This window comes from Ceratotherium simum, chromosome 5 (assembly GCF_057802395.1).
Source record: "Ceratotherium simum simum isolate JZ-2026a chromosome 5, ASM5780239v1, whole genome shotgun sequence".
Taxonomy (NCBI): Eukaryota; Metazoa; Chordata; class Mammalia; order Perissodactyla; family Rhinocerotidae; genus Ceratotherium; species Ceratotherium simum.
In genome coordinates, this window is record NC_141904.1 from 11,511,762 (window position 1) to 11,536,185 (window position 24,424).

At 37.1% G+C, this 24,424-nt stretch overlaps 1 protein-coding gene across 4 annotated transcripts in view; it reads left to right on the forward strand.

Annotated features, from left to right (window-relative positions):
* XRN1 (5'-3' exoribonuclease 1) overlaps positions 1 to 24,424 on the forward strand; it is a 116,366-nt gene that overhangs the window by 33,674 nt on the left and 58,268 nt on the right. For all 4 annotated transcript variants that reach the window (XM_087430445.1, XM_087430446.1, XM_014789045.2 and 1 more), the window contains exons 16-20: positions 11,913 to 12,082; positions 13,279 to 13,399; positions 13,496 to 13,594; positions 18,350 to 18,453; positions 21,137 to 21,268. In XM_087430445.1, coding sequence (XP_087286571.1) covers positions 11,913 to 12,082; positions 13,279 to 13,399; positions 13,496 to 13,594; positions 18,350 to 18,453; positions 21,137 to 21,268 — 626 coding nt within the window. The remainder of the gene's footprint in view (positions 1 to 11,912; positions 12,083 to 13,278; positions 13,400 to 13,495; positions 13,595 to 18,349; positions 18,454 to 21,136; positions 21,269 to 24,424) is intronic.

Genomic DNA, 24,424 nt, shown 5'->3' on the forward strand with positions numbered 1-24,424 from the left:
TTTTAAAATAAATTATTTAAGCTTCCTACTGTAAGAAGTTAGAAAAACAAGAACAAGTTAAACCCAAACTAAACGGAATAAAGGAAATAATAAAGATAGGAACAGAAATCCATGGAAATGAACAAACAATAGAGAAAAATCAATGGAACCAAAAGTTGGTTCTTTGAAAAGATTAATAAAATTGATAAATCCTAGTAAGACTGATCAAGAAAGGGGGAAAAAAAAAGAAGAAGAGAGGGAGAGAACACATAAATTGCCAATATTAGGAATGAAAGAGGAGACATCCTACAGATTCCACAGATATTAAAAGGATAGTTAAGGAATATTGTGAACAATTTTGTGCCAACAGATTCAACAACTTAGATGAAATGAACACATTTCTTTAAAGATACAATTTAGCAAAACTGACAGAAAAAAATGTAAAAATCTGAATTGTCCTGTATCTTTTAAAGAAATTTAATTAGTAATTAAAACCTTTCCCACAGAGAAAATTCCAGGCTCAGATAGCTTTACTTGTGAATTCTAGCAAACATTTGAGGAAGAAATAATACCAATTTTACACGAACTTTGAGGAAATGGAAGAGGGAAAATCACTTCCCAGCATATTTTATTAGACTAACATAATCCAGATTCCCAAACTGGACACAATAGTATTACAAGAAAAGAAAATTAGGGACCGATACCCCTCCTAAAAGTAGATGCAAAACCTTTTAATAAAATAAAACCAAATGAGAGCAATAATATATTAGAAGGATAATATTCATGACCAAATGGGATTTGTTTTAGAAATACAAGATTGGTTTGCAATGTGATTTACCACGTTATCAATATTCAATATCCAGTCTTAATAGAACTGCTCAACAAGTGGAATAAAAGGAAACTTTTATCAGATAAAGGGCATCTAAAAAAACCTATTGCTAACAACATACTTAATAGTAAAAGATTGAATGTTTTCTCTGTAAAGTCAAGGATAGGATAAGGATATCCATTCTAAACACGTCTCTCTAATATTATACTGGAAGTCCAGTGTCGTAAGTCAAGAAAAAGAAATAAAGGCATGCAGAATAGAAAAGAAGAAGTAAAATTGTGTTTATTTGCATGTGGCATTATTATATGTGTAGAAAATTCTAAGGAGTCTTCAAAAAAAGATACTATAACCAGTAAGTAAATTTAGCAAGGTCACAGAATATAAAATCTATACAAAATTCAATTGTATTTTCATATACTAGCAACAAACAATTGGAAAATACAAAATTTTTTAAATGAATTTTTTTTAAATTTTTTGTTTATTGCAGTAACATTGGTTTATAACATTGTATAAATTTCAGGTGTACATCATTATACTTCCATTTCTGCATAGATTACATCATGTTCACACCCAAATACTAACTACTTAATTCTACTTACATGGGCTGGCCCCGTGGCTTAGCAGTTAAGTGCGTGCGCTCCGCTACTGGCGCCCGGGTTCGGATCCCGGGCCCACACCAATGCACTGCTTCTCTGGCCATGCTGAGGGCGCGTCCCACATACAGCCACTAGAAGGATGTGCAACTATGACATACAACTATCTACTGGGGCTTTGGGAGAAAAAAAAAAGTGGGAGGATTGGCAATAGATGTTAGCTCAGAGCCGGTCTTCCTCAGCAAAAAGAGGAGGATTAGCATGGATGTTAGCTCAGGGCTGATCTTCCTCACAAAAAAAATAAATAAATAAAAGCACTGCTAAAAAAAAAAAAAATTCTACTTACAATAGCATTATAAAATACACAGCTATAAATTTAACATGTGCAAGCCCTTTACACTGAAAACTATAAATAGTATTGAGAAATAGAAACCTAAATAAATGGAGGGATATACCATGTTCAAGGAATAGAAGTCTTAATATTAAGACGTAACTTCTTCCCAAATTGATCTTTGGACTCAACATAATCCCGGTGAAAATCTCAGCAGAGTTTTGTGTATAAATTGGAAATCTGATTCTAAAGTATTTATGAAATTGCAAAGCATCTGGAATAGCCAAAGCAATCTGTAGAAAGAACAGTGTTGGAGGACTTTTGTTATGTGATTTCATGACTTAGCATGAAGCTGTGAAGGCCGTGTGTTACTTACATAGCAATAGACAAATAGATCATTGGAACAGAATAGAGTCCAAACAGATATCTATACTTGTCTAGTTAATTCATTTTCAATTAAGGCATCAAAGCTATTCAATGGGTAAAGGAAAAGCTTTTCAACAATTGGTGCTGGAACAGCTGGCTATGTGTGGAAAAATGAATCTTGATCCATACCTCACACCATACACAAAACTTAATTCAAAATACATCATAGCTCTAAGTGTGAAAGCTACAACCATAAAATTTCTTGAAGTAAACTTAGGAGAAAATCCTAGTCAAGACCCAGAAAGTGCTAACCATAAAAGAATTGAGAGAATTGAGAAAGAATTGAGAAAATAGATTTCATCAAAATAAAAAACTGCTTTTCAAAAGACACTATTGAAAAATGAATAGGTAAGCCACAGACTGGGAGAAAATATTTGCAAAACACATATGTGCATAGGACTGGTATCTAGAGTATATCAACAACTCCTCCAACTCAATAGTAAAAAGACAGATAACCCAGTTTTTCAAATGGGCAAAATATTTGAAGGACCTTTTCACAAAACAAGATATACAAATAGCCAATAAGCACATGAAAACATGTTCAACATTATTAGTCATTAGGAAAATGGAAATTAAAATCATAATGAGATAACACTATACATTTCACTCTCAGTATAATGGAAAGCATTAAAAGACTAAAACACAATACCGAATATTGGCAAGAATGTGGAGCAATTGGAATTTTTATACATTGATGGTGGGAGTATAAAATGGTATTTGGCATATCTGTCTGGCAGTTTCTCATAAAGCTAATCATACACCTACCCTAGAACCCAGCTAGTAACTAAAAACTGGAAACAACTCAATACCCATTAACAGGAGAATGGGTAAACAAATAGTGGTGTATCAAAACAATGAAATACGGGCACACCTTGGACATACTGCGGGCTCAGTTCCAGATCACTGCAGTAAAGCGAATATCACAATAAAACGAATCATACAAATTTTTTGATTTCCCAGTGCATATAAAAGTTACATTTACACTATACTGTAGTCTGTGAAATGTGCAGTAGTATTATGTCTAAGAAAACAATATACATATCTTAATTAAAAAATGCTTTATTGCTAAAAAATGCCAGCCATTATCTGAGCCTTCAGCAAGTCATAATCTTTTTGCTGGTGAAAGGTCTTGGCTTGATGTTGGTGGCTGCTGACTGATCAGGGTGGTGGTTGCTGAAGGTTGGGGTGGCTGTGGCAATTTCTTAAAATAAAACAATGAAATTTGCCCCATCGATTGACTCTTCCTTTCACGAACGACTTCTCTGTAGCATGCGATGCTATTTGATAGCATTTTATCCACAGTACAACTTCTTTCAAAATTGGAGTCAGTCCTCTCAAACCCTGCTGCTGCTTTATCAACTAAGTTTATGTCATATTCTAAATCCTTTGTTGTCATCTCAACGATCTTCACAGCATCTTCACCAGGAGTAGATTCCATCTCAAGAAACCACTTTCTTTGCTCATCCATAAGAAGCAACGCCTCATCCATTAAGTTTTATCGTGAAATTGCAACAATTCAGTCACATCTTTAGACTCCACTTCTAATTCTAGTTCTCTTGCTATTTCTACGACATTTGCAGTTACTTCCTCCATGGAAGTCTTGAGCCCCTCAAAGTCATCCGTGAGGGTTGGAATCAACCTCTTCCAAACTCCTGTTAATGTTATATTTTGACCTCTTCCCTTGAATCATGAATGTCCTTAATGGGATCTAGAATGGTGAATCCTTTCCAGAAGATTTTCCATTTACTTTGCCCAGATCCATCAGAAGAATCACTATCTATGGCAGCTATAGCTTTACGAAATGTATTTCTTAAATAATGAGACTTGAAATTCGAAATTACTCCTTGATCCATGGGCTACAGAATGGATGTTGTGTTAGCAGGCATGAAAACAACATTAATACTGTTGTACATCTCCGTCAGAGCTCTCGGATGACCAGGTGCATTGTCATTGAACAGTAATAATTTGAAAGGAATCTTTTTTTTCTGAGCATTAGGTCTCACAAAGTATTCAGTAAACCATGTTATAAAAGATGTGCTGTCATCCAGGCTCTGTTGTTCCATTTATAGAGCACAGGCAGAGTAGATTTAGCATAATTCTTAAGGGCCCTAGGATTTTCAGAATAGTAAATGAGCATTGGTTTCAACTTAAAAAGTTACTAGCTGCATCAGCCCCTAACAAGAGAGTCAGCCTGTCCTTTGAATTTGAAGCCAGGCATTGACTTCTCCTTTCTGGCTATGAAAGTTCTAGATGGCATCTTCTTCTAATATAAGGCTGTTTCATCTTCATTGAAAATCTGTTGTTTAGTATGGCCACCTTCATTACTTATCTTAGCTAGATCTTCTGGATAACTTGCTGCAGCTTCTACATCAGCACTTGCTGTTTCACCTTGCACTTCTATGTTATGGAGACGGCTTCTTTCCTTAACCTCATAAATCAACCCCTGCTAGCTTCAAACTTTTGTTCTGCAGCTTCCTCACCTCTCACAGCCTTCACAGAACTGAAGAGAGTTAGGGCCTTGCTCTAGATTAGACTGTGGCTTAAGAGGATGTTGTGGCTGGTTTGATCTTCAACCCAGACAACTAAAACTTTCTCCATATCAGCAAGAAGGCTGTTTCACTTTCTTATCATTCGTGTATTCACTGGAGTAGCACTTTTAATTTCCTTCAAGAACTTTTCCTTTGCATTCACAACTTGGCTAACTGTTTGGTGTAAGAGGCCTAACTTTTGGCCTATCTCAGCTTTCGACGTGCCTTCCTCACTAAGCATAGTCATTTCTAGACTAGCTAGCGTAGTCATTTCTAGCTTTTGATTTAAAGTGAGAGATGTGCAACTCTTCCTTTCACTTAAACACTTAGAGGCCATTGTAGGGTTATTAATTGGCCTAATTTCAATATTGTTGCATCTCAGAGAATAGGGAGGCCAGAGGAGAGGGAGAGAGATGGGGGAATGGCTGGTCAGTGCTACAGTCAGAACACACCCAACATTTATCAATTAAATTTGCCATCTTATATGGGCGCAGTTCATGACAACCTAAAACAATTACAATAGTAACATCAAAGATCACTGATCACAGATCACCATAACAAATAAAATTAATAATGAAAAAGTTTTAAATATTGTGAAAATTACCAAAATTTGACACAGAGACACAAAGTGAGCAAATGCTGTTGGAAAAATGGCACCCATAGATTTGCTCAATGCAGCCTTGCCACAAACCATCAGTTTGTAAAAAAACCCACAATATCTGCAAAACGCAATAAAGCAGAGCACAATAAAGCAAGGTATGCCTGTACTTCTCAGCAATAAAATAAGAATGTAGTACTGATAACGTGCAGCCACATGGAAGAACTCAAAAATATTGTGCTGAGCAAAAGAAGCCAGACACAAAAGAGAACAAACTAATCTTTGGTGAAGGAAAGCAGAGCAACGGTTGCATAGTGGGTGGGGGAAGGGGAAAGAATTAACTGGGAAGGGGCGTGGTGTATATTTCTGAAATGATGAAAATATTCTACATCTTGGCTTACTTGGGTATATGCAATTGTCAAAATTCATCAAGCTCTAAACTTTAGGTCTGTGTATTTCACTGAATGTAAATTATGCCTCAATAAAAATATGAATGCCCTCTCTTAAAAAAAAGAAAAACTACATTCTTATGGAATGGAGGGAAAAAAGCTTATTCACATCTTATTAATTTTTAAACAAAGATACTTTTACATGTAAAAACTTTCCAACCACCAGACAGAGGATTAAGTTGTGACATAATCATTATAGCCTGCATGTGTACAAACTTAGTTCCGTGTAGACAGTTAGTACTGTTCATTCAGTTATCTCTTTAGTCAGTCGTGATTGAAACTTTACTTAGATTTGGATACCTCAGTGAGATTTTAAATGTTTTCTACAAGATTGCGTTATGATATACCACTGAAACAAAACTGGTAACTGGCAGAATGACCACATTCTTATATATTTTTTGGAAGGAAAATCTCAGAACTTACACAAGAAGGTATCTGAAAGTAGGTTATAAGATGTGAAAAGAAAAATTCCTGTTACAGGATAGTCGGTAAAAGTAATGGTGGAAATTACCAAAATAGAATACATGATAGAATTTTCAGAACTGAGAGATTGATGGGACCCATTTGTGCCTCACAGAGGATTATTACACCAACTCTGATGCTAGGAACAGGAGAGCTTACCTGCAGGCTTGAGCTGCTTGCTTACTCTCGCTCGCTCTCTAGCTCTCTCTCACACATGCACACGTGTGCACACACGCATCCTTTTCAGCTTGAACACGTGTCAGGCTTTCCTTCACATCTGTTTCTTTCTACCAGAATATTCCAGCTGATTTGTGTATATGTGCAGGGTGGGCAGATTGGAAGGGGTGGAGGTGGGTGTGGTTTAAAGCCATTTTATTTACTCACAATTCTGTGAATCATCAATTTGAACTGGGCTCAGCTAGATGTTCTTTTGTTGGTCATACCCTGAGGTCACTCAAGCGTGTTAGTCGTCTTGTGGCTCAACTGGAGCTGGTTGTCTGAGATGGCCTCGCTCATGTGATTGGTGGTTGGTCTTAGTTGTGAACTGAGGCCTCTATGTCACCCCTCACCCTCAGGGAGGCTAACCCAGTTTTATTCTCACAGTGATCTTTGGTTCCAAAAAGGTGAGAACAAAAGCTAAAGGGCCGGGCCGGCCCCATGGCTTGGCGGTTAAGTGCGCTCGCTCCGCTACTGGCAGCCCGGGTTCGGATCCTGGGTGTGCACAGACGCACCGCTTCTCCGGCCATGCTGAGGCTGCGTCCCACATACAGCAACTAGAAGGATGTGCAACTATGACATACAACTATCTACTGGGGCTTTGGGGAAAAGAAAAAAGGAGGAGGATTGGCAATAGATGTTAGCTCAGAGCCGGTCTTCCTCAGCAAAAAGAGGAGGATTAGCATGGATGTTAGCTCAGGGCTGATCTTCCTCACAAAAAAAAAAAAAAAGCTAAAGAGCCTCTTGGGCTTTGGAATTTGTATAGCATCACTTTCACTATATTCTTTTGAATAAAGTTACAAGACCAACTCAGATTTAAGGAGTGGGGAAATAGACGTCACCATCTCACATTTAAAGGAGCTTACATATGATGATAGAAGGAATTGTTGTGGCCATCTTTGCTATCCATCTACTAAAATCTGCCCTTTGGCCAAAATAATTCATATCTCATCCAAATACAAAACACACTGACCTTCTCCCAAAATCTCATCTCATTACAGCAGGCTCAAAGTCCAGAATCTCATCTTTAAATCAGGTCCAGATGTAGATGAAGCTCCTCAAATGCAGCTCCTCTGGAACAGCTCTCTTGATTCAGAGACCTGTGAATTAAAAAAACAAGTTATCTACCCTGCCCCAACATTCCCAGTTTTATAATGGAGAGACAAGGACAGGATAACCACAATAAGTTACTCCTATCAAAAACGGCAGAGAAAGGAGGCACATAATAGTCACTGATCCATAACAATTCTGAAATCCAGCTAAGTAGTATACAGTCAAGTCCCTATACTCTAGGGACAGAGAGTGTTCCTTGATTAGAGCCTAAATCTGTTCTCTGGGAGTAGCTCTGCAATCTCTGTTCTCCTAGGCTTTTGGCTCCCCACTCTGGGTTCTTTTTTTTTTTTTTTTCCTGAGGAAGATTTGCCCTGAGCTAACATCTGTCATCAATCTTCCTCTTTTTTTTTTTTTTATTTTATTTATTTATTTTTTTCTCCCAAAGCCCCAGTAGATAGTTGTATGTCATAGACGCACATCCTTCTAGTTGCTGTACATGGGACGTGGCCTCAGCATGGCCGGAGAAGCAGTGCGTCGGTGCGCGCCTGGGATCCAAACCTGGGCCGCCAGCAACGGAGCGCGTGCACTCAACCGCTAAGCCACGGGGCCGGCCACCAATCTTCCCCTTTTTGCTTGAGGAAGAGTCACGCTGAGCTAACATCTGTTGCCAATCTTCCTCTATTTTGTTTGTGAGCTGCAGCCACAGCGTGGCCACTGACAAGTGGTATATGTCTGCGCCCAGGAACTGAACCCAGGCTGCCGAAGTGGAGTGCACCGACTTTAACCACTAGGCCACCAGGGCTGGCCCACTCTGGGTTCTTGATGCTACCCTTTAAGATGTTGGGAAGAGGAAAAAACAGGATTGGTCAGAAGGACAGGTTGGGGGTACAGTGCTATCTCAACAAAGGCTGTGATTGACCCCATAAGTCACTCTCTGAAGCTGAAATGGCCCATTAGAGTTCTCCTAAGTTGCGATAAAGCATCTGAGACTCTGTACTCTTTATCTGTCAGTCTTGGATGCAGGCTTCATTTTGGAAGGGTGCATGAACTCGTGTGAGATGACTTTTCACCTGTGGATATTTCCCAGAGAGGGCTGACAGCTGAAGGTTGTAAGCCAGCAGCACTTTTCATCATCTGGACAAACTTCAGTACTAATGGGGGATCACAGCAGCACATTGCAATATCCATGACGTCACTATACCTTAATATTATCCTGTTTATCCTAAAGATGCTAAAACGTTCACAATTATAAGGATGAGATGGTATGCATACATTCACAGGCCATGTGACCTAGAAAAAAAATTTTTTTTTTTAATTTTATTTATTTATTTATTTTCCCCCCAAAACCCCAGTAGATAGTTGTATGTCATAGCGGCACGTCCTTCTAGTTGCTGTATGTGGGACGCGGCCTCAGCATGGCCGGAGAGGCGGCACGTGGGCGCGAGCCCGGGATCCAAACCTGGGCCGCCAGCAGCGGAGCGCGCGCACTTAACCGCTAAGCCACCGGGCCGGCCCTAGAAAAATCTTTATATTTTGAATGTGAAGAAGGATTAGACTCAAACTTTGAGTGTGATATTGGAGAAGAAAATAGGATATAAGTAAATACCATTATCAGTAAAAAAAATAATTATGGAAATTCAATTTACTGTTTATTTCTTGAAAGATTATTAATTTTATTATATACCTTATAATATCAATGATATCTTAGAATCAAGAAATTATGGTGCAGTGTTACCTGTTTTACTCTATAATCTTTTACAGATTTTTCTACTTCCTGCCTCTTTCTGCTACTTTTTCTGTAAATGCTTTGAAAGTGGCGTAGATAATTATTGGACTAAAAGTCTAGGAGGCCACTCTGGAAGACAATTCAACAATTTCTTGTAAAGTTAAACATACATTTACTATCCAACCCAGCAATCACGCTCCTGGGTATTTATGCTAGAGAAATGAAAACTTATGTGCACACAAAAACCTGTACATGAATGTTCAGAGCATCTTATTTGTAATAATCCCAAACTGGGAAAAATTCAAATGTCCTTCAATGTGTGAGTGGATAAACAAACTGTAGTACATCCATATAATGGAATACTACCCATAAAAAGAACTATTGATATAAACAGCTTGGGTGAAAAACGTTCACTTGAGTGAAAAAGTCAGTCTCAGAAGGTTGTGTATTATATGGTTCCATTTATATAATATTCTTGAAATGACAAAATTATTGTGATATAAAACACTTCAGTGGTTGTTGGAGGTTAGGGTATGATTATAAAGGAATAACATGAAAGAATTTCTTTATAATGATGTAACAGTTCTGTATTCCAATTTTAGTGGTGGTTACATGATCTATACATAGGATAAAAATTCCATAGCACTGTACACGCACACAAAAAAATCACACATAAAAACCAGTGAAAGCTGAATAAGTCTGTAGTTTAGTTAATAGTGTTGTAGCAATGTCAGTTTCCTGGTTTTGCTAGTGTACGGTGGCTATGTGTAAGGTGTTATCTTGGGGAAAGCTGAGTGAAAGGTACATGGGAACACTCTCTACTAGTTTTGCAGCTTCTTTGCATCTTCATATTTCTTGCCACTATATACAGTGCTGTAATAAAATTACTTGTGTATTTATGTTTCTGTTTGTTTATGCATTCTTATGTATTGGAGATTTTATTTTTCTAAAGTAGATGCCCAAAAGCAGGATCACTTGGTTATGGGAATGTATATTTTTAGTTTAATGAATATTACCAGATTCTTTTTCAAGAAGACTAGTCTAATTCATACCAGCAATATTTGAGTGCCCACTTCTCTGCTTCTCCAGTCCTGGGTATTATTGCTTCATTTAATTTTGGCCAATCTAGAGATGATGAAGAAAGCCATTTTGTTCAGATTTGTTTTTCCCTGACCCGTAATTTGAGTATATTTGTATATATGTTTGCACTTTGCATTTTCTCTTTTGTAAATTGCCTATTTATATCCTTTCCCTCATTTTCTTTTTTGATTTTTAGCAACTTTTGTATGTTAGGAATATTCTTTCCCAGTGTAGCATTTGTCTCTTGATTTGTTTATGACATCTTCTGTCATATACATTTTCTTTTACTTAAAAATGTTTTTGCCCTTAAGGCTGTTTGGTTTTTTCCTGCCTTCCTAAACTAAGAGTTTATCACTCCAAATTATGGATACTCTCCTAGATTTTCTTCTAATACTTTTTTGTGTGTGTGTGAGGAAGATCTGCCCTGAGCTAACATCTGCCAATCCTCCTCTCTTTTTGCTGAGGAAGACGGGCCCTGGGCTAACATCTGTGCCCATCTTCTTCCACTTTATATGGTACGCCGCCACAGCATGGCTTGACAAGCAGTGTGTCGGTGTGCGCCCAGGATCTGAACCGGTGAACTCCGGGCTGCTGCAGCGGAGCACGCGCACTTAACCGCTTGCACCACCAGGGCGGCCCCTTCTAGTACTTTTATTGTCTGATTACTCCAATACTTGTTTTTGTATGTAGTATGAAGTTGGGAAGTGTATGTGCTTTTTTTTCTAGCTGGATAGCTAGATATGACAACACCATTATTTAAATATCTGAAGTACTATGTTTTTGTCATAGGTTTGGATTTGTTTTTGTTCAGTTCTTCTGGTGTACGGGTCTCTTGTGGTGTCAGTACTAAAGTATTTTGATTACAGTTGCTTTGTAAAAAGTGATAGGATCTGGTAAGACAAGTTCCCAATTACTTTTTACAGTTCACACATTGATTCTTCCATATGAACACTAACATCATTTTGTCCTTTGAAAAAAAATATTTTAGGGCCGGCCCCATGGCTTAGCAGTTGAGTGTGCATGCTCTGCTGCTGGCGGCCCAGGTTCGGATCCCAGGCGCGCACTGACACACAGCTTCTCCGGCCATGCTGAGGCCGTGTCCTGCATACAGCAACTAGAAGGATGTGCAGCTATGACATACAACTATCTACTGGGGCTTTGGGGGGAAAAAAATAAATAAATAAAATCTTTAAAAAAAAAAAAAAAAATTTTAAACCATTGCAGTTCTAACTGAAATTATGTTAAATATATGTTCATTTGGAAAAATGAACATTTCTATACGATTGCAGAATTTGTAAAGTAAGAGATTAGTGATCTATGAATTATTATAAATTATAATAATTATGATAAATTCACATTTAAATTTTCATTCTCTATTCTTATTCACACTTTATTGGCTGTTATTGGAGTAACAGGTTCAGAGGAATTTGCAGTGGCAAGCAATATTCTAGGGGCCTTTGAAACAATGAACAGCACATTAGTTTTTCATGTAATGAAATGGGAAAGAGTTCCGTTAGTTAAGATTTTTGTTTTTCAAGAACACAAATAATGATTCTGTATACTGAGAGAAAAGATTTATTCTATATGTTGAGATTACAGAATTTTTATACTTATAACCCCTCTATTCATTCTTTACATTCAGAAACGATTGTTGGAAGCCATGGAGACATGTAACCACTCCCTCAAAAAAGAAGAGAGGAAAAGAAACCAACATAGTGAGTGCCTAATGTACTGGTATGATAGAGACACAGAGTTCACCTACCCCTCTCCATGGCCAGAAAAGTTCCCTGCCATAGAACGATGTTGCACAAGGTAATGTTATTTGGTAATTTTTCGACAACAGCAAAGAACTCCCCACTACCAAAAAAAAAAGCTTTTGAGAGCCAGCCCTGATGGCCTAGTGGTTAAAGTTTGGCACTGTCACTGCTTTGGCAGCCTGGGTTTGTTTCCTGGTTGTGGAACCACACCACCCATCTGTCAGTTGTCATGCTGTGGCGACACCTCACATAGAACAACTAGGACTTAAAATTAGGATATACAACAGTGCACTGGGGCTTTGGGGAGACAGAAAAAAAAAAAAAAAGGAAGATTGACAACAGATGTTAGCTCAGGGTGAATCTTTGGGGAAAAAAAGCTTTTAAATATATATTTGGAGAATTAACAATTTATGACAGTTATGGTCAGTTGATAATGAGTTACATCCAACTTGCCAAGGATCATAGCATCTCTCTCTCACAATTCTTTCTATAATTCTCTGCTTTGGTAAGATTTTGCTTTTCTCTTTTGTTAAAAGTTGTTTTTTATTTTTCCTCCCTTGTGTATATCTGTATTTTCCCTCAAGAGGATGTGTGAATTTTTTTTCCATTGCCAGTGGCTGCTTTCAGCATTATTTGACATGCTGACTTTGCCTCTTATACTCCCCAACCACCCAACTAGAAAGAAGGAAAACAGAAATAAAAGAGCTTCTCTGTTTTCTTACCTCAAACCCATTTCTTCTTTCTCTTCCTCATTAAAATGTCATCTTTATTTTTTCTCTTCTCTCGTCTTCCCTGCAAATAATTTACCCAGATGGCAATTGGCAATTGAGTTGCAGATAAAGTGAACATCTCTCAGTTATGATTTTTCCTTTTGTTAAAGCAAAGAGAAAGATGAAATAGACATTATAAAATGTTTATTTTCCATTCTGGGTTTTGGAACATGGAGGATATGGAGATTTATAATATGCTTTATATGTTCCTTTATTTTAAAAATTAATTCTATGTATAGTTTTGTTTTAAATTAATGGAGAAAACTTCCACTAAGTAACCTACAGGCATAGTTGTGTCTGGACCCATAACAGCAGAGAATCTGGGTTGTCTTGCTCTATATTTTCTGTCTTAAAGGACAAATTGTCATTCTCTTATTTAAAAGCAAAAATGACTCTTGCAAAATATTCAAGGGAATGCTGAAAAACTCTGATTGCTTGTAATGTATGAATTTTAAATTAAATGCCTTGATTTATTTTCTAGGTATAAAATGATATCATTAGATGCTTGGCGTGTAGACATAAGCAAGAATAAAATAACCAGGGTTGACCAGAAGGCATTGTATTTCTGTGGATTTCCTACTCTGAAGCACATCAAACACAAAGTCAGTGGCTATTTAGTTCAGAATTTTTTTACATTATTGAATGTGAAGTGATTATGGAGAAAGAATTAAAATTAAATTCTCTCAAATCTTTTAAAGTTCTTTTTGAAGAAAAGTGGGGTTCAAGTATTCCAGCAAAGCAGTCGTGGAGAAAACATGATGTTGGAAATCTTAGTGAACACAGAGTCAGATGACCTTGTAAGTATTTTGTTTATTATATATTAGGTGCTTATTATGCAAAAAACTACTGTAGCTGCAACATGTTTGCCAAAGATGTGTTACATGTAGTAACTCCAGAAGTTCACAATAGATAAGAATAAAGCAAAAAAACATTTTTTTTTTAATTTAATTTATTTATTTTTACCCCCAAAGCCCCAGTAGATAGCTGTATGTCATAGTTGCACATCCTTCTAGTTGCTGTATGTGGGACGCGGCCTCAGCATGGCCGGAGAAGCGGTGCATCAGTGCACGCCCGGGATCCAAACCCGGGCTGCCAGCAGCGGAGCGCACGCACTTAACCGCTAAGCCACGGGGCCGGCCCAGCAAAAAAACATTTTAATAAATTAAAGGACACGTATAATTGTGACATAAGAGCAAAAGTTGCTCCAGGAATTTTGAAAAGGAGGTGAGCCGTGTGAGCTAAAGATTAAGTAAGTACAAGACCTGTAGATGAGAATAGGCTTGAGCTGGGTGCAAAAAAAGATTATCACGAAGAGGAGAAAAGGTGAGGAAAGGTATTCCAATTGAAAGGAATAACGGAAGCTGAGAATTGTAGTCTAAAATAAATGTGATACATTATCTTATTCCTTTTAACCTTTTCATATGTCTGAAATTTTTCTTAATACTTTTTCTTTTTTTAGAATAAATGTGATGTATTTGAGGAGAAGGAATAGATAAACCTGACTGAAGCAGAGAACTTGTTTTGGGAAATAGTGGAAGATAAGGTTGAAAAAACAGATTGAGGCCAGATTATGGAGGACCTTGAATATCAGGCTAAGGAGTTTGGACTTTTTTTTTCGTGACTGTTATCTTGAAATGAGTATTTTCATAAAGATTAATTTGGTGGCAGTATAATGGGCTAAATTGCACATAAGAGAAATGAAAGAAAATGGAAAAGCCTGCAGGTTCAGAGGTTGTGGTTGTAGAAACATCAGATAATTAGGACATAAACTGGAAGTGGTAATAGATCTAGATGAACAAGGCTAAATAAAATTGACAAATTTCATCATTTCTTCAAATATAGGAGATGCAAAGAGGAAGAAAATATTAAATATGACTCTGAGATATCCAGGCTAATTAACCAGAAAATAATTGCTGTTTACTGGAATAAAGAAGTTAAAATGGCAGAGTCACTGATTTGAGGGAATTAATGATAAATAATGAGGGAATTTTAAGGTGGTACTGGGATATTTAACTGGACCTGCCCTGCCAGCTTTTCTCAGCAAGGGTTCCACAAGAGATTTAAGCCCTAATGCCCTAACCCACCCGTTTGTATTTAATGGACTAACTTATCTTCTATGCATTTAAATTTTTTTTTTTTAATTTTATTTATTTATTTATTTTCCCCCCAAAGCCCCAGTAGATAGTTGTATGTCATAGCCGCACATCCTTCTAGTTGCTGTATGTGGGACGCGGCCTCAGTGTGGCCGGAGAAGCAGTGCGTCGGTGCACGCCTGGGATCCGAACCCAGGCCGCCAGCAGCAGGGCGCGCGCACTTAACCGCTAAGCCACGGGGCCGGCCCTCTTCTATGCATTTAAAATGGTACTAGTTATGACCGTCCTCGGGAGAATTAAGAAAATAGTCAAATTATTTTTTCTGTTCTGTGGTCAGATGAAAAACCTCAGTCAAGAAAGGCTGCTTATACACAATTTCATACCTGGAGCTAGAGCTTGGAGGGAGATAGGGATATACAAGTCATCAGCAAGAAGGTCATAGCTGAGGCGTTGGGGCTCATTTCCCTGAAGACAAGGGTCTCTGAGGGTTCAAGGTCTCAGCATGAGGAAAGGGTGGAAAAGGAACCAGTAAAAGTGACATAGTGTTCAGAGAGGTAAAAGAGAATGATTCCCAAGTTAAGAAGTATCACAGAAGCATGGAGTAGGTGCTGTATGCTGCATACAGTTGAAGAAGAATAAAAACTGAAACATAGCCTGTGAATTTGTTCTTTAGGCCTTTGAGAATTCCATTCCAGTAGATTGGTGGAGGCAGAAGTCTGGTCTAGTCTGGAACTAGGAAGATGGAAAGTAAAGGGAGCAGGTATTAAGCCCTTGGTTAAGAAGTTCATCATTGAAAAGAAGGCTAGGAACATAAATGTAGGTAGAGAAGAGGCAACTCATCCAGCAAAATCCATTCGAAAGAAGAGAGGAGGAGCTAATGGAGAAGGATCTTAAAGGCATTGTAGAGGGGAGGGATGTTTATGATAACAAGACCCCATGTAAGGTAATAAGGGATTTCATGTAGGGCTTACATGGAAGGATTAATCTGGGAAAGGAGGACAACTTTTCCTATAAAAACTAAAGAGTGGGACAATGAAATTAGAAATAGATGTATAGAAGGGAAAAGGATAATTAAGGGAGCCTAGTTCGAAAGTTGAAACTTGTTTTATTTTCAGAATAGTCATTCTTTTGTATGTTTACATTAAGAAATGTATAAATATAATAAATAAAATAGTTACCCAAAAAAGTCTAAAAATAGTCATCTTTACTTGTTAGAGAAATATTTGATAATAATGATTAAGCATAATAAACAGAAAAAAAGTGAATGAAAATTTGTATTTAAACTTCAGTTTCTACCACAAAATTGTTGTTGTCTAAACAATAGTAATGATGATGTTTCCTTTTAAAACTAGAATTTTTACTTAAGATATTATATCATACAGAATATTTATACAGCATTTTGTAGTTTACAAAAGCTTTAATGTATATTATAGTAGTCCCCCCTTATCTGCGGGGGATGTGTTCCCAGCCCCCCAGTGGATGCCTGAAACTGAGAATAGTACTGAATCCTATATATACTGTTTTCTCCTATACATACATATTTGAGGTGTGACAACAAAACTAACGTGAATTTCTTTTTCCTTCTTCACAATTTCATGGATAGAAGATTTGTTCTTACCATAAATCTTAGCAACTTCAGCATACAGTTTTTTTTCTTATTAAATCGAGAACTTTTCTCTTTTTCACTTAAAGGAAGCACTTTACAGCTTCTCTTTAGCATATCCGAATTGCCAGCATCACTACTCTTGTGCTTTGGGGTCATTATTAAGTAAAATAAGAGTTACTGGAACGTAAGCACTGCGATACTGTGACAGTCAGACAACTGAGACAGCTACTAAGTGACTACAAGGTGGATAGCATATACAGCATAGATACACTGGACAAAGGGATGATTCACGTCCCAGGTAGTAGGGAGTGGGATGGCACGAGATTTCATCAGGCTACTCAGAATAGCACACAATTTAAAACTTATGAATTGTTTATTTCTGGAATTTTCCATTTAATATTTTCGGACAGCAGTTGACCCCATGTAAGTGGAAAGTGAAACCATGGATAAGCAGGAACTACTATATTTTATTTTAGCCTCAAATAAGTGTTGTGAGGTAGATGTTATTCCTTCTTCTCATAAAAGAAAGGAGACTCACAGGCCAGCCCCGTGGCTTAGCGGTTAAGTGCGCGCACTCTGCTGCTGGCAGCCCGGGTTCGGATCCCAGGCGCGCACCAACGCACCACTTCTCCAGCCATGCAGAGGCCACGTCCCACATACAGCAACTAGAAGGATGTGCAGCTATGACATATAACTATCTACTGGGGCTTTGGCGGGGGGTGCGGGAAGCAGACTCAGTGGGATTAAATGATTTGCCTGAGATTCTGTAGCTGAAAGAGGTAGAACCCAAATTTGGACCCATGATTCCTAACTTTAAGTTTAGTGTTCTTATTTCATTATGCCAACAACAAACTGAAATGAAATCAGATTTCTTAGATTCTGTTTTATACTGTCTGATTATTTGATATGAAACAATGAATAATAGCCCTCTCTAGACATTTCTGCTGTTCTTTTCACTTTTCTTAGTTTCCATGAGAAAAATAAACAAGATAATCATGAGAATAACAGAATCATAGAATTTTACAACTGGATGGAATTTTGTAAAGTGACTAACCCAACTCATTAATTTTACAAATTAAAAAACTTAAATGGAGGTTGGAAAAGGGACATTCACTAAACTAGTTAGCAGCAGAACTAAGAACTTAGGATTCTTCCTGAACACAATTTCTACTAATGTTGGCTGCTATTATGGACAGTAATACATTATAGGTCAGTGCTCTTCTGTTTGATTTTACTGAAACCTGTTTTCTCACCAAGTAATTTCATTCAGGATTAAAATCAATGGGCCACCCTTTACTAATAACTGCCAAATGTTGAGAAAATGAGGAGGAGGCAAGCTTCCTCGTGTAATTTGCAGAAAAGCACTTTAAGTTGGTCATAGTGCCTCTCTAATAAGAAGGGATTGGCAGAAAGGAAGGTAAACTTGAAATAAACTTTAACAGATTCATACTAAATTAAAGGGTGAAGAAAGACAGGTAGGAAAAATCAACTGAAAAATATTTTTAAAAGAAAAGGAAAAAAATTAAAACTCTAAAAGAACAGAAATCTTGGAGAATCTACTAGAAAGAAAAAGAGTAGTTAGCAATAAAGGTACAACTTAGAGAAGAGAAATTAAGAAAACTAACTGAATTCAAGTGGGTAGAATGCTTAAGTTGGAGTAAAGTTGAGAAGTACAGACACTATAGGAGTAATTGGCTTGAGTGAGCAAATGGTATTTTGTATCTGTTTTAATTGTTACAGTGGGGTTTTTGGGGTTTTTATAAATTTTAAATACACAATTATAAACACAAGCCAGTTGTAAAATTCTCTGTTGGACCTGAAACATGAAAGAAATTTTCTGCTTTTACTTTAAGAGTATAGAAAATGTAGCTTCCTCAGTGCTTGGAAAGTCTGTCTTTGTTAACTGGCCTCATCTCGAAGAAGCTCGAGTTGTTGGTGTATCAGATGGAGAAACTAAGTAAGTAAAATTTCATTCATAATTTTTTAAATTTATATTTGCTGTGCTACTTGATGGCTTTCATTTTAGCTGATATAATTATTGTAAAAATATTTATAGTGAAAATGAAAGTCCTAGTCTAATCACACCACTCGAAGTTCAACTGCTGTTGATAATTGACTGTATATCCCTTGAGATATTTTAGATACATATATTATTTTTTCCCTTTCACCTTATTTTCCTTTTAATAGCTTGAAAGTTCTATATCCTAATTCTTTTCTACCAAGTATCCTTATATTATTTAGCAAATATATTTCTCTTTCTGGCAAGAATGAATGGCATATATAACCTTACCTTTACCATGCCCCTCCCAGGTTTCATTTAAAGAATATATTAATTTTTTATATTATGCGACCTTGAACCCTATTTCTAAAATAATTTCTTAACATTTTGTTGAAGTTCACAATCATTTTATCAATGATTATTTAGACAAGTCACTCTTTGCCATCTTTTACCTTTGTTTCGTGTAAACTTGGTTTGATTTCCTATTTTTTAATTATTTTTCATGTGTCTGGAACTTTCTAAACTAATTTTTTTCAGAGAAAATGACAGGATGTTATGTTTTCTGAGTTATTACATGTCCAAAAAATCTTTTTTGTTTTCCTCACGCATAGGTTTAGAATTTTAGAGGCCCAATCCTTTTTCCTCAGATCTTTGCAAACATATCTCAGCTGTACTCTGTCATGTAATTTTGTTGATGAGAAGTCAATACCAGGGCCGGCCCCGTGGCTTGGCAGTTGGGTGTGTGCGCTCCGCTGCTGGCAGCCTGGGTTCGGATTCTGGGTGCGCACCAACGCACCGCTTCTCCGGCCATGCTGGGGCCGCGTCCCACATGCATCAACTAGAAGGATGTGCAGCTATGACATACAACTATCTGCTGGGACTTTGGAGGGAAAATAAATAAATAAATAAATAAATAATCTTTAAAATAAAAAGAAGTCAATACCAGTTTGAAATTTTTTTTTCTTTGTAGGTATCTTCTTTTCTCTATGAAATCTTGAGGATTCTTTTTTAATCATCAGAATTCAGTTCCCCTGCCTTTTTGGTGAAGTGGAATTTATCAGTTTTTTCTTTTATGGATCATGCTTTTATTCAAAGAACTCTTCACCTAGCCCTAGGTCCCGAAGATTTTCTCCTATATTTTGTTCAAAAAGTTTTATAGTTTTGCCTCCTCCTTTTACATTTAAATTCATGATCCATTTTGAATTAATTTTTGTATAAGGTATGAGTTTTAGGTCAAGGTTCATACATTTGCCTATGAATATTTAAATGCTCCAGCACCGTTTGTTGAAAAGACTATCCTTCCTCTGTTAGATTGTTTTTACACCTTCGTCAAAATCAGTTGAGCATATTTATGTGGGTCTACTTCTGGGTTCTCCATTCTGTTCCATTTATCTGTGTGTCTATTTTTATGCCAATACCACACTACCTTGTTACTATAGCTATGTAGTAAGTCCTAACCTGAAGTAGAGTGATTCCTTCCACCTTATTTTTGTTCTTCAAAATTGTTTTAGCTATTTTTGGCCCTTTTCCTTTCCATATAAATTTTAGAATAAATTGTTCTGTATCTACAAAAATCTTGGAGAGATTTTGATAGGAACTATATTAAACCTATAGATTAATTTGGGGAGATTTGACATCTTTACTGTGTTGAGTCTTCTGATCCAAATGGATCTCCATTTATCTCTCCATTTGTTTCAATCTTTGATTCTTTCATCGGTTTTGTTTTTTCAGCATACAGATCCTGCACATATTTTGTTAGATTTATACCTAAGTATTTAAATGTGTTTGGAGCAACTATAGATGGTATTATGTTTTAAATTTCAGTTTCCCCAGCTGGAATATAGAAATACAATTGATTTCTGTATGTTGATTTTATATCCTAGGTCGGGGCTGAACTTACTTCCCTGCCTTTTTTCTTGAAGAGCACGGGCCAGTTATTTTGCACAATTCTTAATTTAGCTGGTTGTTTCCTCTTAGTGTCGTTTAAGTTGCTCCTCCATCCCACGTACATATCCTGTAAACTGGAAATTAGGTACAATGTCTTGATCACAATGAAGTTAAACTTTTTTAGCTAAAATACTTTTTGAATTTGAGGATATTTTTTAATTCTTTAAAAATTTATATTTTATTATGTATTTAGTTTTTTGGGGTGTTTTTGGTTTGTTTTTTGTGTGTGTGAGGAAGTTTGGCCCTGAGCTAACATCTGTTGCCAATTTTCCTCTTTTTGCTTGAGGAAGATTGTCACTGAGCTAACATCTGTAGCAGTCTTCTTCTATTAAGCCTCAGCATGGCTTAGGGAGCAGTGTGTATGTCCACACCTGGGATCTGAACCTGCGAACCCCAGGCCACCCAAGTAGGGCACACGAACTTAACCACTACGCCACCGGGCTGGGCCCTGTATTTAGTTTTTTAAAAGAGAAAGAATGGTAATTTGTTTTTTGAATTTTGATTGAAATTTTTTACAAGTCCTTGTTCTGAAATTTATATTACAGTTTGAAAAAAGGAGGCTTTTTTTTTGTTTTGCTATTATACCACGTAGAAACCTTTTCACTTTGAAGACTCACACTGCTAGAACTCTATATTAACCCGCAAATTTGGGGGTAATATAATTTTTATTTTATTTTAACTTGTTAAAAACAAGGTTTTACTTGGAAGAACCTCCAGGAACACAGAAGCTTTATTTGGGCAGAACTGCCCCGCCATCTAAAGTGGTCCATCTGGGAGACAAAGAACAATCTAACTGGACAAAAGAAGTACAAGGAATTTCAGAATTGTGAGTGTCATAAAAAGCATTTAATATCATGGAACTAGAATGTGATCTAATGTACTTGTCGTCTAATTTGTTTTCTGCTAAAGATAGTAGTCACTCTGAATGCTGATTACATCTTCATTTTATATTCTAAAGAAAGTAATAAGTTGTAGTTTAAAATAGTTTCTGGTTAGCAGCATTTATAGCCTTGCCCAGTTTGTCACTAAAATATTTCATGCTATACTAAAAAAAAAAAAGAAAAGAAAACACACGATGACTTAATACTAGGAATAACTGTTAATAGGTTGCCTGAATTTGGGAGTTATTTTTATAACCATAAGGCCGGTGAATTACTTGGCCACATGTAAGTAATAAAAACAGGAAGGAAGACTCCCCTTCGTTGCTCACCCTCTCCCTCTCCCCACTCCCCTACCCTACCTACACCCAAGTCCCATATGCCCCTGAATTCAGAAATGCAAGGTCTGTACCAATTAAATACTAAGAAGCTGGCCCTCCTCAGAATGCTAATTTTCATGGTCATCAGAGTGCTTTGTGTCCCATGATCCCATCCTGACATACCTCTTTCTTCGTCCAAACACTAGAATTCGCTAAACCAAAACAGAATAAAGACGCTGGCAATGGCACATGAAATGGTGTCATAAACATTTATGCATCAGCTCTCCTATTTATAATAGTATCCATCAGTACACTTTTGGGGAATTCAAGGAGACGCCTCTTCTGTAATTTTGGAGCTAATTCCAGGCTGTAATATCCTTATTCAAAGATAAATAAACGGGGAAAATGTAAAAAGACTATAAAAAACCATCCAGCATAAAAAAAGGAGATAAACATAGCTCTCAGGAGGTGGAGGTAGAGGTAGAGCATAGTTTTGCCTCCCGACAGTATTAGTTAGATGCCCCTGTCATAGCTCATATCATAGTGAATTTTCTTTTATAGCACATAAATAAAATCATCATCATAAATTTATTTGTGTGATTACTTTAATGACTTTTTCCTTAGATAGCATGCTCCATAAGGGTAGGGAACACATCTGTTTTTGTCACCACTCTTCTCATTCCTTGGCTAGTGCCTAGGCACTCAGTAAACATTTGTTTGAATGAATAGAGATTCTTTTAGTCAAAGACTTTTGATAGCAAAAAAACTCATTCAAAATACTACAAGAGTTTAGTCATTTGTTCATATATTCAACAATTATTTATTGATACCTGTTAGGTACAGTAGTTGGCATTGTAGATACCATAGTGAATAAAAAGTCCCTACACACGAAACTTATGGCTGTTAGATGGGATAGATATTAACGTTTTGTGTGATTTTTTTGAACAAACTGCAACTAATTACTCTGAAGGAGTAGTGCTCTGAGACCATATAATGGAGAGGTTTGACTTAGCTAGGGAGGAATTTGCCTTAGTCAGAAAAAACTTTCCAAAGGAAATGTTGATTAAACTGTTATCTGAATGTGGAGTAGGAGTTAGGCAAAAAGTGAGAAGGAAGCATGTTTCAGGATGAGGGAAGAGTTACATGCAAGGTCCCTGTGGCCCCAGGAAAAGATGCATATATAATGCTAATGATAATGGCCCACGCAGCTGGAGTGTTGGAAACAAGAAGGAACCCTGTTGAGGAAGATGAGGCAACAAAGGCAAAGGAAAGAGGCAACTTGAGAGGTAGGAGAACAGCCAGGAGAGTGTTACATCAGGTAAATCAAAGAAAAAGAGTGTTTCAAGAATAAGGGAATGAGTCATGTCAAATGTTACGAAGAGGTAAAGCAAGCGCTGTTTTGATTGAGCATTGGGCCTGAAAGCCAGGCCAGTGTGGGTGGAGGAGTGATTGAGAGTAACAGAAATGGAGACTGTAGAAATTGACAACTTTTTCAAAAAGTCTAGCTGTGAAGAAGACCAAAAGCTCTTGCCTCCTTTTCCTGCCTATTCTTTCGCGTGTGGATGGGCTTGATCTTCTCTGATGGCAGCAAAGAGCAGAGAGAATAATCAAGGCAACAGACTGCTGGACTTGATAACAATGTGTATTGGTTCACACACGAGAATGATTGCTAGTGCCTGCCAGTTCAGCATCTCCTGTTTAAAACCTCGTCAGTCAAGTAGGGTCAACAAGGCTACATGGATTCATGAGCACTTAGGTTTATTTATGCTGGTCACCGTTCTCTTAGACTGCTTTTTTTTTTTTAATTTTATTGAGGTCATAATAGTTTATATTGTGAAATTTCAGTTGTACATTATTATTTGTCAGTCACCATATAAATGTGCCTCTTTACCCGTTATGCCCACCCGCCAACTCCCTTCCCCTCTGGTAACCACTAATCTGTTCTGTTTGTCCACGTGTTAGTTAATCTTCCACATACAAGTGAAATCATACGGTGTTTGTCTTTCTCTCTCTGGCTTATTTCGCTTAACATAATACCTTCAAGGTCCATCCATGTTGTTGCGAATGGGACAATTTTGTCTTTTTTTATGGTTTAGTAGTAGTATTCCATTGTGTGTGTATATATATATATATATATATATATATACACACACACATATATATACACACCACATCTTCTTTATCTAATCTTCAGTCGATGGGCACTTGGGTTGCTTCTACTTCTTGGCTATTGTGAATAACTCTGCAGTGAACATAGTGGTGCATAAGTCTCTTTGAATTGTTGATTTCAAGTTGTTTGGATAAATACCCAGTAGTGGGATAGCTGGGTCATGTGGTATTTCTATTTTTAATTTTTTGAGAAATCTCCATACTGTTTTCCATCGTGGCTGCACCAGTTTGCATTCCCAACAGCAGTGAATGAGGGTTCCCTTTTTTCCACATCCTCTCCAACATTTGTTGTTTTTTGTCTTGGTGATTATAGCCATGCTAACGGGTGTGAGGTGATATCGTAGAGTAGTTTTTATTTACATTTCCCTGATGATTCCCTCATCTTTTCATGAGCCTTTTGGCCCTCTGTATGTCTTCTTTGGAAAAATGTCTGTTCATATCTTCTGCCCATTTTTTAATCGGCTTGTTTGTTTTGTTGTTAGTTGTGTGAGTTCTTTATATATTATAGAGATTAACCCCTTGTCGGATATATGATATGCAAATATTTTCTCCCAGTTGGCTGGGTTGTCTTTTTGTTTTGTTGCTGGTTTCCTTTGCCTTGCAAAAACTCTTCAG